This window comes from Rosa rugosa, chromosome 6 (genome assembly GCF_958449725.1).
Source record: "Rosa rugosa chromosome 6, drRosRugo1.1, whole genome shotgun sequence".
NCBI classification, from domain to species: domain Eukaryota; kingdom Viridiplantae; phylum Streptophyta; class Magnoliopsida; order Rosales; family Rosaceae; genus Rosa; species Rosa rugosa.
In genome coordinates, this window is record NC_084825.1 from 45,667,695 (window position 1) to 45,680,834 (window position 13,140).

At 38.5% G+C, this 13,140-nt stretch overlaps 1 protein-coding gene across 1 annotated transcript; it reads right to left on the reverse strand.

Annotated features, from left to right (window-relative positions):
* Positions 1–5,835: 5,835 nt before the first annotated feature.
* Positions 5,836–7,731, reverse strand: LOC133718024 (uncharacterized). Its single transcript, XM_062144810.1, has 5 exons — positions 7,326–7,731; positions 6,802–7,161; positions 6,665–6,690; positions 6,162–6,480; positions 5,836–6,056 (listed from the first exon to the last, which is right to left on the reverse strand). The coding sequence occupies exons 1-5, from the start codon at positions 7,636–7,638 to the stop codon at positions 6,028–6,030; spliced, it is 1,047 nt and encodes a 348-aa protein (XP_062000794.1). The 5' UTR covers positions 7,639–7,731; the 3' UTR covers positions 5,836–6,027.
* Between the last annotated feature and the right edge of the window lie 5,409 nt (positions 7,732–13,140).

Below are 13,140 nucleotides of genomic sequence, written 5' to 3' on the forward strand. Positions count from 1 at the left end.
GAGAGAGTTGAGGAGTTCTTCTTCTCCTTTTCAATTTAGGGTTTTCTAAATTTTATTTTCAATATGTAATTGGAAATCATAAAAAAAAAAAAAGTTAATACAGGTTAACGGGTAAGCAGGTTACCACTATTAAATATTCCAGACCGTCAGATATATTAAACTTTTAATTAAATCCAATGGTCTAAAATATTCAAAAAACTTGATGTATGACATACGTCAACATATACTAGAATTTTCCTAGATCATGAATCATGGTCAAAAACAAACGTTGCACCAAGACGTCTTAGATCATCATCAAGTTTTTTAAGAAAAAAAGAAGAAGAAGAGCAAAACGTGCTGATAACGTGTTATAAAGTAGAGAGAAGATGGGGAGAGAATAGTTGGGAGGAAGTAGAAGTGTTCTCCTCATTAGCCTCATTTATATAGAGGTAGGGTTTACATCAAAGTACATAACTAATGAGTATTTACATGGACATCCACATAGATAATAATATTTACAACACTTGTTTTATTCTTGGTAATTTTAAACACTTGTTTATTCTCTAGCTATGTTTTTTGTTGATTGCTATAAATTTACAATTCTTGAATTCTAGCTTTTCATTCAGTTTTTCTTTTCAAACGATTACAAAAGGAGAGTGAATATTCTTTGTTGCAAAATAGACACAAGAGAGTGTATATTTTGACGCACTTGGACCAGTAGTGGAGCGGAGTTGTCCGGATTGAGTGAAATCACAGGTGCCACCCTTTGAGCGGTAGACATTGTAGTAAGTATTCATAGCGTACGTAAGAGGCCCAGGTGCTGATCGAGATCGCCGGTGAAGCAAGCACCACCGGGTTGAATGGCCGAACAACCCACGCTCTGCTGGCTGCACGCATACTTTAAGTTTGCTGACAAAATTTGGTCGCTAACGCCGGGTTTTTCCTTTTCCTTTTTTCTTTTTTCTTTGCAAATTCAAAAAATGGTGGGTGGTGGATCTTCTCCTTTTATTTTCCCATTTGAGGGACTGAGAAGGAGTGAATTTTTTCGGGTAACATAATATGTTCTACTTTGGTCATCACTACTTTTTAGTCCATACTAATTTCCAAATTCAACTCGGCTAATTATATTAGGACAATTCTTAGGTTCACCCCTAGAGTGAACTAACATATTCACTCTCATTGTTGATTAGCATACTTTTACTTAATAAATTTATAATCCAACGTACCATTCATGTTGTATAACGTAATACAAAGATTAGCTCTGTAAAAAATCAATCAAATTGAAGATCTTTTAGTTATTCATTTCTATGAAATACATGGACTGTTCATCATAATAGTAGTGAGTGTTGTTAGAACCATCTATTTGTTTGATTCAATTAGATAATTAAACGATTTCCGATTCGATTGATTTTTTACAGAGATAATCTTTAAAGGCTAATTTAAGATATGGACCGTTGGATTATAAATTTATTAAATAAAAGTATATTAATCGACAATGGAGGTGAATATGCTAGTTCACCTTAGGGGTGAACCTAAGAATTGTCCATTATATTATCAGATATGTAGTTTTGTATGACATCCTATATCTAAGTATGCATATATAAAAAAGTTGAACGAGAAAAATAAAAATAAAAAACATATAACACGAGCATGTTTATCTCCAATAGAGTAACTAAATTCAATTTTTAGCTATATATAACTATTTTTGAAGCAAAATTCAACTTCAACAAACTAGGTAAGTTAAATTTAACTTTAGCTGGGCAAAGCGGAAATCAGAAGGATTTTTTACCACCAAAAAACAGAGTAAAGAGGGAAAGAAGGAACCCTAGCAGTCAGCAGCCTTAGGCATGGAGATGATAGCGGAACGATCCCTAGCCCTAGTGGCGATGGAGGGTAAGTATCTCTACATATGTACTAGCGAAACGCACAAATATTTTCCCGATCGGTGGGTTGTTCACCGAATCGAAATGAGTGATGTGTTATCTGCACCGGAAGACCATATTCGTTATCTGCGTTTCAAGCAAGTGGCTAATGAAATTGGCGACGGTGACCTTCCGTATTTGGTGGGTTGTGGTGTCTTCAAATCCAAAATTCTCATCAGCGGCGGCCTAATGAAGAGGGAAACTGTCCCTCTTCCTCCGTCTCAGTCTTCATCTGTGTCTTTTTTTTAGACAGACACAACTGATCAGAAACTCGATCAGAAACTCAAGTTGGAGAGCTTTTCCCCTTTCCTAGGAAGGAAAGCTCAACCCCTGCTAGTGGAGATGAAGGAGCAACTTTATGCTCTTGCCGGTGACCTAATCAAGTTGAGATACGATAGTCCTTTTGAGAGATTTGACCCGTCCTGCGAAAAATGGTCACCCCTGGCCCGATCTCTTATTTGGGATCCTGACTCTCCATTCGATAGGACTCCCCTTGTCGGTTCAAGTTATGTAATTACAGACACCAGCATTCTTTTCTCACTTCAGCCTACCCCGGTTTTCCGTTTTGACATCACGAAGCCGAATGCAGGATGGTCTGTACAGGAATCTTTGTGTTCTAGAAAATCTTTTCCCTTTCAAGGCACAACTCTAGTTCATGACTGTGTTTATGGTGGTTTCATAATCTTTGCCATAGATATTGAGTGTTATGATGCGAACTGGCCTCAAACTAGATTTCCAAGAATACTAGTCTACCACATGTCCGAGGATTATGGTTCTTGGACCGATGTAGCAACTGTACGTGGAACTGCCATTTACAGATGAGTTGCCTCCCAAATTTCAAGAACCAGTAAGCTATAACTTTGTTAGTCTAGGAGATCAAAGAGTATGCCTGGTTCTGGCTACATTTAGGACTGGCTACCTTGCAGAAAGTGAGAAGATGAGTTTTCTTGTGACAACATTCAAGTACAAAATTGAAACTCCCATGAAAAGGACAAGGGAAGAATCACCCATTTCCATTCCTTTCAACTGTGAATCCCTGAGTAATCCTGTCATCTTTGAATATAATGTCCAGCAACATACTCCATCTCCTGCAATCTTGCATGCTGTTATGTGGGGCGCGTTTGTGCTGTAGTTAGTTAACGTTGTCGTTAAAGTCAAATCACACTACAAGAGAAAATAGCAAAAGCGAGGAATTTCATTGTGACAACCTAAAAATCGTCGCAAATACGAGGAAATTTCAGTTGCCGCACATGACCCCATCGGTGACAACCAATTTGTCGCATAAAGTAGGTATTTGCGACAAATTGACAGTTGTTGCCCATTTGACATTATGCGACACCCAATTCCTTGCAAAATGTGAATTAGGCGACAATTTCTACAAACTGTCGGTTAATGTTTGTGTGAAAACTTTAACTTCCTCACAAAAGATTAATTATGCGACGATTTCTGCGGATTGTCATTTAATCTTTCTATGATAACTAGATTTTTGTTGCTGAAGACTGATTCAGTGACCACTTCTGTGAGTTGTCGATAAATGATTATGTGACAACCTTACCTTCCTCGCTGAAAATCAATTTGGCGAAAACTTTAATAGGTTGTCGCTTAATGTTTATGTGACAATTTGAATTTTCTCACTGAAAACTAATTAGGCGACGACTTCTACTAATTGTCGGTTAATGTTTATATGACAACTTTAATTTTCTCGCAAAAGACCTATAAGGTGACGACTTTAATAGGTTGTCGCTTGATGATTATGTGACAACTTGAACTTCCTCGCTAAAAATCAATTAGGCGACAACTTTTACGAGTTGTCAGTTAATGTTAATGTGACAACTTTAATTTTCTTGCAAAAAACCAATTAGGCGATGACTTCTATAGGTTGTCGCTTGATGATTATGTGACAACTTGAACTTCCTCACTAAAAATCAATTAGGCTACGACTTCTACAAGTTGTCGCTTAATGTTTATGTGACAACTTTAATTTTCTCACAAAAGGCCAATTAGGCTACGACTTCTACAGATTGTCGCTTTATATTTATGTGACAACATGAAATTCCTCGCATACAACTTATATGAATTATCATTTAATGTTTATGCGACAACTTTAAATTTCTAGCAAAAGACCAATTAAATGGTAGCTTCTAATGATTGTCTCTTTATGCTTATGTAACAAGTGAAAATTCCTCACAGAATACCAAATTAGACAACAAGTTCTATGTGTTGTCGCTCATTGCGTATGCGACTACTTGAACTTTCTCACATATTTGTTATACAACTCAAGCTTTCTTGCATAAAAACAATTAAGTGACTACTTATATGTGTTTTCGCTTAATTGAGAATACTAAGATTAACCATCTGTTTATTTGAATCACTGATAACTGAAAAATCTCAAATTTGATTTAGTTTGTGCATAATGATCCCTTTGAGACTAACACATTAGTTTCAAGATGACTCTTTTGTCTTTTTGCGTCAGGATATCTTTGGTCTTCAATCTTGTTGACTCATTCTAGTCACCTATTGAGTTCAATCTAAGAGACCTCTTATCTTAGGTTCAATCTAGCTATGAGAACTCTTGAATCGTCTCCGTTAAAGATTTTATCACCTGGTGGAAAGCTGTAACTTCCGAACAAAAAGCACGCTCGCAAGGATCGTCAGCTTTGCCAACTGTTTGGAGTTCTTTAATTTGCATAATGCTACTTTGGGGTTGTTGGAGTTCTTTAATTTGCAAGGATCGTCAGTTTATTACTTGCTTACAGATTTGTGATGTAAAATATTAAAACTTTTGTTTAATTAAGTACTAGTTGTTAGTGAAAAAAAAAAATTTAACTTTAGCTAAAATGGCTAGCTATATTTAGTTAGAGAATCCTGCATAACTAAAACAAAAGTTATATTTCTATCTCTTCTATTTTCCACATGTCAGTTTACGATTCGAAAAATATATTATATATCTAATCTCTAATACTATAAAGTCAGGCCCTCTTTTGGTGTCAAAGGCTTCACCAATTTTTTAAAGTCCCCATATTACCCATGGTATGCAGAACAGTTCAACTTAAATGAAAAATATCAAGCAGGGATAACCACGTAAAATACAAAAAAAAAAAAACAAATAAGAAATTATATGAAATTGTGCGCTTGAAAAACAGAGGAAAAAAAAAAGTAGCCTGCGGTTAGCGCGATTGGAGAGCACGCCATCACCAGAGAAAAGAATAACCATCAGGGCGCACGATTGAAGACTAGAGGCAACGTCGGAGATGATTGGAGTAGATATGGCTTCATCACTATTCACCCGTCTCTCAGTTTGCAATTCATGTAAAAGGAAAAAACTCACACAGAAAGAGGAGCAGAGCAAACTCAAACCCAGAGAGAGGAAAAGATTAGTATCAAAATCGGTGATTGCAAATTCACATTTCTGAACAAATCTCTTGCCACCGATTCTATTTGGGTTTAATAAATCAAGCTTAATGGCTTCAAAGAGTTTGGAGGTAGTATTAACTTTATCTTTGTTTCTATATTTTTCGATTTTGATTTCTTACTCTTACATTGAACTGTTGTTTTGGAATGTCCTTGAATTTTCTAGGAACTTTACATACTTGGGTAGTTTCTATATATCTTGAAGGAATCGAAAAATTTTGGTTACAGGTATGGTTTGGTGCTACGTACTATTGCTGCAGCAACATTGTTAAATCAATAACTATATTTCACAACTTTAACTAAATTTAACTAAAAAGTAATTTCTACTTTTGGAGATACTCACTTTATCCTTAGAATTAATCTCATGGCAAAAGCCATCATTTACAAGGTAAACTTTTGTTTGAAACGTTTTAGTTTCTGCAATTCCCTCTTGGAAATGATCTAAATGTCAAATAATATCAACATAGTTGACATGTAGCTACTAGTAGCCATTGACATGTGAACAGGGCAGGAATGCAGGATATATATGAAACAAATGTACTAAATTCAGATTTTTTTTTTTGTTGAGAAACTTTTTATTTCAAAGGACTACGTCAAGACAGTGCTTACATTGATGGAGCCCATCTTATGCCATTAACTAAAATATATACAATGTAGAAAAAAGAGAAAAAAAATATGCTCAACACACTCTCCTTGTTTGCTTCTCCTTCGATTTTCAAGAGCCGTAAACACAACTGCCCCAGCCTGAAAAAGAAAAAAGAAAAAAAGGAACGTGGAAGTTATAAAAACTGAAGGTAAAATAAACTAGAATTTTTCTCTCCACAACGAAAGGTAAACATCTCAACATACTTGGGTTGATGTTGGTGACTTGAGCGGTTCCAACGAAATCACAGTCGTAATTGTTGCGGCCGTTCTGCGTGTAGTAAAGATCCATGAGGTAGGATGCCCGTGGCCGGATTGCTCGCGCCCAGCATTTACCACCACCCAATACGTCGTCACAATTCACCTTATGGGTGCCGCACAACCAGTTTATGTTTTGCTGCAAAACCTGGTCGGTTGCCTCTTGTTTTGGTACGCACCACTGTCCATTACCTCCGGTAGATGGTTGAGCGGGTGTGCTTGGTTGGGTTGGTGTTGGTGTTGGTCCAGATGGTCCATGGCCACCAGCCTAAATCATAAAATGAAATTTGAAGTCAAACTTGTAGGGTATTTAAGAATTGTGTTTATATAATCTTTAATCACTTTTCATTTGCACCAAAATTCATATAGAAAAACTGGTTGCGACTATATAGTTGCAACAAAACTAGCTCAATTTCTTTTCTTCAAGTGAATTATTTATGGTGAACCATTACCTGGATATAGTTGCATCCTCCGTGACCTGAACAATGGAAGAACGAAAATAAGTTATCTTAGACCCTATAGCTGGGCACTTTTCCGGAAAAAAAAAAAAAAAAAAAAAAAAAAAGGGGGAAAAATCTTATTGACGTACTTGGGTCGCTGATTGTGATGAGTCCGGTTCCAGAGAAATCACAGTTGAAGTCCCTACGACCCTTAAGCTGATAGTAAGAATTCATGGCGTAGGACGCCCGTGCCCTGATATCAGCATCATAGCAAGCACCACCGGGCTGTATCGGGCTGCAGTCCACGCCCTGATTAGCACACACGTAGTTTAAGTTCGCTTGCAAGTCTTGTTGGCTAGCCTGGTGCTTGGCTACGCACCACTTCATGCCTCGGCCTTTGCCTTTGCCTTTGCCTCCTCCTGGAGCAGGTGTAGTTGGTGCACCTGATCCAGCTGCCGGTGGATTCGACGAACCATATCCTTTCGGACCAAAACTGCACGAGCCTTTACCTAAGAAGAGAAAAAACAAAAGAACCCCGGATGTGTTTAGACCTTCACTTGTCCCTTACATTCTGCCAAAATCTCTTACATAAGCAGTCCCGATCGACAAAAGAAAACTACAAGAAAATAGAGCAAAAAATTAAAAAATAAGGAGAGTGAACATATTGACGCACTTGGATCAGTGGAGGTGAGTTGTGCCGATTGAGTGAAATCACAAGTACCACCCTGTGAACGGAAGACATTGTAGTAAGTGGTCATAGCGTAGGAGGCCCGAGTGATGAGATCGCTGGTGAAGCAAGAACCACCTGGTTGAATTGGCGAACAATCTACGCCTTGTTGAGCGCACGCATAGTTTATGTTTGCTTGCAAAGTTTGTTCGCTAACGCCTGGTTTTGCTACGCAAAAGTCGTCGGCATTAATTGTGGAGGCCAGCCGGAGAAGGAGGAGAAGGTAGAAGCCAAGCTTGGTAGGGGCCATTGCTTCCATTATGTTTTCTTTTCTTTTTTTCAAATTTTTTTTTTAATTAAGAGGCTGTCGGGAGGTGAATCCTGTCCTTTATTTTGCAATTGTGAGATTGGCTATATGCGTGGTGAAATATATATCGAAGAAGAAAGAGACAAATCGAATGGAATTGTGACATGTTGTTGGTCGGACTATTTATAGTTGAACTGGTTCTACTTTCAAGCATTACTAAAACCAGAAGAGGATTTCGATCACCCATAAGCTACTCGATCGATCCTCCTTGTAGAGGTTTGATTGAGTTGACCATTTATGGTGTTTTTCCCTTAAAAGAATAGATCGAAGTTGTTCATACACTAAATTCTAAATTTATTTGTAAAACTATATTTATAGTCCATTGTTTTCTTTACATGTGATGATATAAAATAAACATATCTAATGGACGAGTAGAGTGTGCATATAATGCACGAGTACGTATGTCACTCGTATCTGAACGAAGAACATTCTTCTTGCCTAAAAGAGAAAAGAATGGTTTTTTCCTAGAAGAGGTGTTAACATTTTGCCTCAACTTTTGAGTTAACATTTTCATTCTAGATGTGTTGTAAAATAGTTTGTAGAACCTTATTTTGGAATGAAAATCAAACAACGAAGGTTTTTCTATTTGGTGAAACTTATGACATCAAATTCTTTTTTTTCTTTAAAAAATAGACAGATGATCGATTGAAACTATACAAAAAACCATCGTTCCAGCTATAACAAATAAAACAATCACTACTGTTGGTGCAGAAAAATTCCGTAGAGGAGTTTGACTCACCAATGAATGCGGACTGGAGCGGGAGCTGACCGGGAACGATCAAGAAGCTTCCCTCGAGCGTTGACCTGGAGTTTGACCGCCGGCTCGAGAAGAAGGGGGGGTACCTGCAGAAATGTAATACCCGGTCGATTTCTTTTAATCAAAGCAAAGCAGTATTGCTTACTTTCATGATTTCGCTGCTTTAACTTTAATGATTATGCTTGGGTTAACTGATTGAGTTGATCTTCATTGGCCGACACTCTCCCTCACTCACACCCTCTCTCTCTCTCACTCAAACTCTCACTCTCTTTCTCGTCCGAAATCCAACCGAAAACAGAGCAAAGGCTCTTCGGTCTCTCTCTACCTCCACCGGCCACCAAACGGCGTCGAACCACTTCCTTTTGCTTCGTCTCAGCCTTGCGCAGCTGCCAGAGGCAGCCTTGCACCGTGACACGGCCACCAGCGGCGGCGGGAAGCTCCGCCCGGTTTGAGCTCGTTTTGGAACCACGCTTGATATCTCAAGCTACCGGTCACCAATCCTCACCAAAATCCATCCACAAGCTCGCCTCAACTTCCTGAAGCTCCCAGAAGCAGCCTCACACGGCGGCGCATCCCGTAGCAGCAACTACAAGTCAACCCCGCCAAGAACGAAACCGGAGCTATCGATCCAAATATCTCGAGCTACAGGACGTATTTTTGAGTGATTCTTGAACCAGTGAGCTCACCTTGAAGTTCTGAAAAACTCTCCAGAAGGAATCGAAGCGTTTCGTTGAAGTTTTTACGTCGAAACTCAAGCTCGCCGGATTCTGGAATTTTTCCGACCACCGAAGCTTTCGATCGGTATATCTCGAGCTACAGACCATATTTTTCTGTGATTCTTGAACCAGTGAGTTCTTCTTGAGTTTCTTAACAACTCTTAAGAAGGAATCGAAGCCTTAAATTGACGTTTTCACGTCGATTTTGGAGCTCGCCGGTTTCTGGAAAAATTCCGGCCACCGACTGATTTTTGGTACATTTCGATCCCTTCCTGTCATTTTTTGGTCTTGTGCTAGTTATGAAAAGTGTCCAGAATGAGAAAACGAAGGGGACAAGCACAGCCCCGATACCAATTGTGGTGGTCGGCGGTGGCTCTGTCCCTAACTCCGGCGGCCCTTTCCGGCCACCTCCGGAGGTCAAAAATTTAGTTTCTGTCAATTTTATGATTCTATGTTTCGATACGATCATTTCGGCGTATTATACGCATTTTTCGGTTATCGTATGAATTAGTTATGAATTTTGAGATTTCGATCGATTTCGATCGTTAGATTTATGATCTGTGGAATTAGGACCGTCAGATGAACCTATAATTTTGATATGATGATCGTATGACTGCCCCAGAGGCTTTGTGCGGTCATGGGCGAAGATCCGACCGTTGGATCTTCGTATAAATGCAAAACAGTGATTAGGAAGGCGATCCGTGAGGATCCGACCGTTGGATCATCATTTAATTTCAATCCGACCGTTGGATTTTCGTTTGATTATGTTTTTGAGTTATTGGCTAAGTTAAGGTCATGTTTGATTAGGTGATCGACGGTTTGATTTGGCGGACGATTCGTGAAATTGTATTTTGAGCTGTTAAGAAGACGCAGCGGGAATTTAGAGGTGAGTAAACCTCACGTGGTTCATATTACGAACCGAATAAATTTAATTACCTTATTTTGTCGTAATTGCGTGAAAATATTTATGAAATAAATATTTGTTTTAAAATCATATGGACTTGATCAATTACGGTCCATGGGTAAGTAAAATGATTTTTATTATACAAAATGAATTTCACGATTTTCTTGTGTGAACTATAGTTGGTATTAGTGGTCATTCCTGAGTGGGTGATTACGTATATATATATTTACGTGATTATATGTGGAATGGTGTGACATTGAAGAGTGTGGAATTTGGGATGATTAAAATACTATGAATTGAAATTTGACTTATCATATTTATATGTGATGATCATGATTGATGAGTTCTTGTTAATATTCATGATTTACATTGGAGTATGTATAGAGTTGGAGAATGTAGGATTCTGAGGACGAGGTGTCCGAAGTTTGACGGTTATGGATAACCGGAGTGTTTGTGTACTGAGGACGGGGATGTCCAAAGTGCGACGGTTTATTATTAACCGAAGTTGTGTACTGAGGACGGGGATGTCCAAAGTGCGACGGTTTATTATTAACCGAAGTTGTGTACCGAGGACGGGAATGTCCAAAGTGCGACGGTTTATTATTAACCGAAGTATATGGTGCTGAGGACGGGGATGTCCAAAGCGCGACGGTTATAGTGTTAACCGAAGTATTTTGCCGTTGCTTGACCCTAGGCCAAGGTGTCAGAGGTAACGAGGCAGTTAGAGCTCTAACGTGTTATGGGATGGGACCAAAGTGGTGATAGTGTTGTGTGATAGGACCAAAGTGGTGATATTGAATTGGTTGACGTTTGCGTCGTAGATGTTGAGATTGTTGGTTGTGTTGTTGAGTTATAAGAATTGTAATTTAAAATCAACAGTTCTTTCTTGTTTACTCATACTGGCTGTAAAAAGCTTACCGGGTTTTGTGTTGTTGCAACTCCCGGTACACTATTCAAATTGTGTAGCGGGAAATCCTACAGGTCAGGAGAACCAGGACGGTGATCGGGCTGCTTAGAGTAGTGTTATGTGAATTACAGCATTATATTGTGAGGTTTGTTATGCTCATTTAGAGCTTTACGATTTTACTTTGTAAGAGTGAATTGTAATAATTAACTCTAGGTTTTCGAGTTTTTGTGTTGAGTGGCGAGTGGTGTGTTTGTTTGTGAGAAAAAAATTCAGAACGTTATTTGTATTAATTGTTTATTCATGTTTCGGATTTGAATTGGTTATTCAAAATTCGGGGCGTGACAGTTTGGTATCAGAGCGTAAGGTACATATTTGGTGATAATCAGTACTCCCCGAGTGATGGCCCGTCTGCAGCGGATCCCCATCATATACTCTTCGGTACTGGTATAATCATTGGGTATGTCTTAGTATGGGGTCTAGACGGCGTGTATGTCTGTAGGACGGTAGAGTTGTCTTCTAAGTTCGTATTAGAATAAGTTTAGTTTCCGCAGGTTGTAATCTTCGAGGAATAGAGACCTCTAGATTTAACTCTGATGAGTCGGTGAGATTTGTTTTATGGAAGCGAGGTCCTTTTGGATGTTGAAGTGTTTGGTTGAAGGCATGATGTTGACCTATGCACGTACCTAAGGTAGATACGAGTATTAATTGATAAAAAATTCTGCCTTCTTAAGTTGGTTGTACAGATGTTTTTGGATGGGGTGTACGTATCAAGGATTAAATATCTTGTTTTGTAAAGAGACGTCTTAGAGGAGTTGTGGTAATTGACATGTGTTATGTGTTTAAAGCGGCTTTGAGGTAACTATGCTAATCTTGTGTGAGATTGAGTTATTAGTATAAATTGAGAATCTATGAGCAGTTGGAAAGAGAATTGATCTCACCTACTCAAGATGATGAGAGTGCGAGAGATTATGAGACAGAGTTTTATTTTGTGCTCGATGGTTAGAGATGAGAGACCATTGTTTTGGGGTTGTCGTTGAGTACTATAATTCCTTCAGAATCAGGATTGTTGGTAGAATTGGAATTAGTAGTAGTTTTGGTGATTCGGAATTTGAATTGAGTTCGCGAGATGTGTCTTATATACGTGGTTGATGTTGCTTGCATCATTTTGGAACGATACGTTACGATTCACAAGGAAAACTGGATTTGAAATTTATTCATTTGAACACCATGGGTTGATGACCTGACCGTGACTTGTGAATATAGTTTTGTTCAAGTGAATGAAATTGAATTTTGTGTGCCTTTGGTGATTGATTTTAGGTGATATAGTTAAACGCAATTTCGGATATTGATTTTAGTGACTTTGTTAGGTATCCATAGTGGTTCAAGTGAATTACTATGTGATATGGAGTTTGATTCGATTTCTGAATCACTAAATGTTAGGGATTGAATTGTGGTGAGTTTTTGTTGAAGCAATTGATAGATGGAATTATCGAGATTCTATAAGAGTTGTAAGAGTAACTCTAAAGACGTGGGTTTTTCCTAGCTAACTCAGGATGTGTTTAGCTTTATAAATCCCTAATCCTATCGATGAAATTGTTTGTGTTTGGTTTGACTCAGAGGATACTAGCTAGACCTCGATGCGACTTAATTGATTGTTGGATTCTTTTTGAGTGATTGTTTTTATTGCATCATTATGAAAGATGTGTGCAGTAGAGTTGTTTATGGTTTTGAAAATAGTATTGGGTGACCAAGGTTGTTCCTTGGTGTTGTTGTTGGTTAAACAAAAAGAAAAGAAAACATGCACACCATCTTATTGATTTTACATTACAAAAAAAAAGAAAAAAAAAAAAAGGAAAACGAGGACTATGCTATACTAAGCCTAGTCAGCAGCTCCGGATGGATTGAGGCTGAGCTCAAGAGAAACGTTTGAGCCACTGTGGTAACCGCCTGAGCCACCAGAATAGTAACCAAAAGCGCTACCTTCCTCGGAAGTAGCCTTCAGGTTACCAAAGACGTCCTCGCCGTGCACGGGGAACAGAGGAAGAGTTTGAACCTCCTGGTGATCTCCTCCTCGTTGTTGCAGGGATGTTTGTCCTCCTGTTGTGCCAAAAGAGTTGTACTGGTATTAGTGTTGAAGTGTGAGGAAGAATATGAAACAAAATTTAAATCA

Coding starts and splice junctions, on each gene's coding strand:
- LOC133718024 (XM_062144810.1), bottom strand. CDS start 7,638: ATGGAAGCAATGGCCCCTACCAAGCTTGGCTTCTACCTTCTCCTCCTT. Junction 6,691..6,801: donor CATCACAATCAGCGACCCAA/GTACGTCAATAA, acceptor TCCATTGTTCAG/GTCACGGAGGATGCAACTAT. Junction 6,481..6,664: donor GAGGATGCAACTATATCCAG/GTAATGGTTCAC, acceptor TTTATGATTTAG/GCTGGTGGCCATGGACCATC.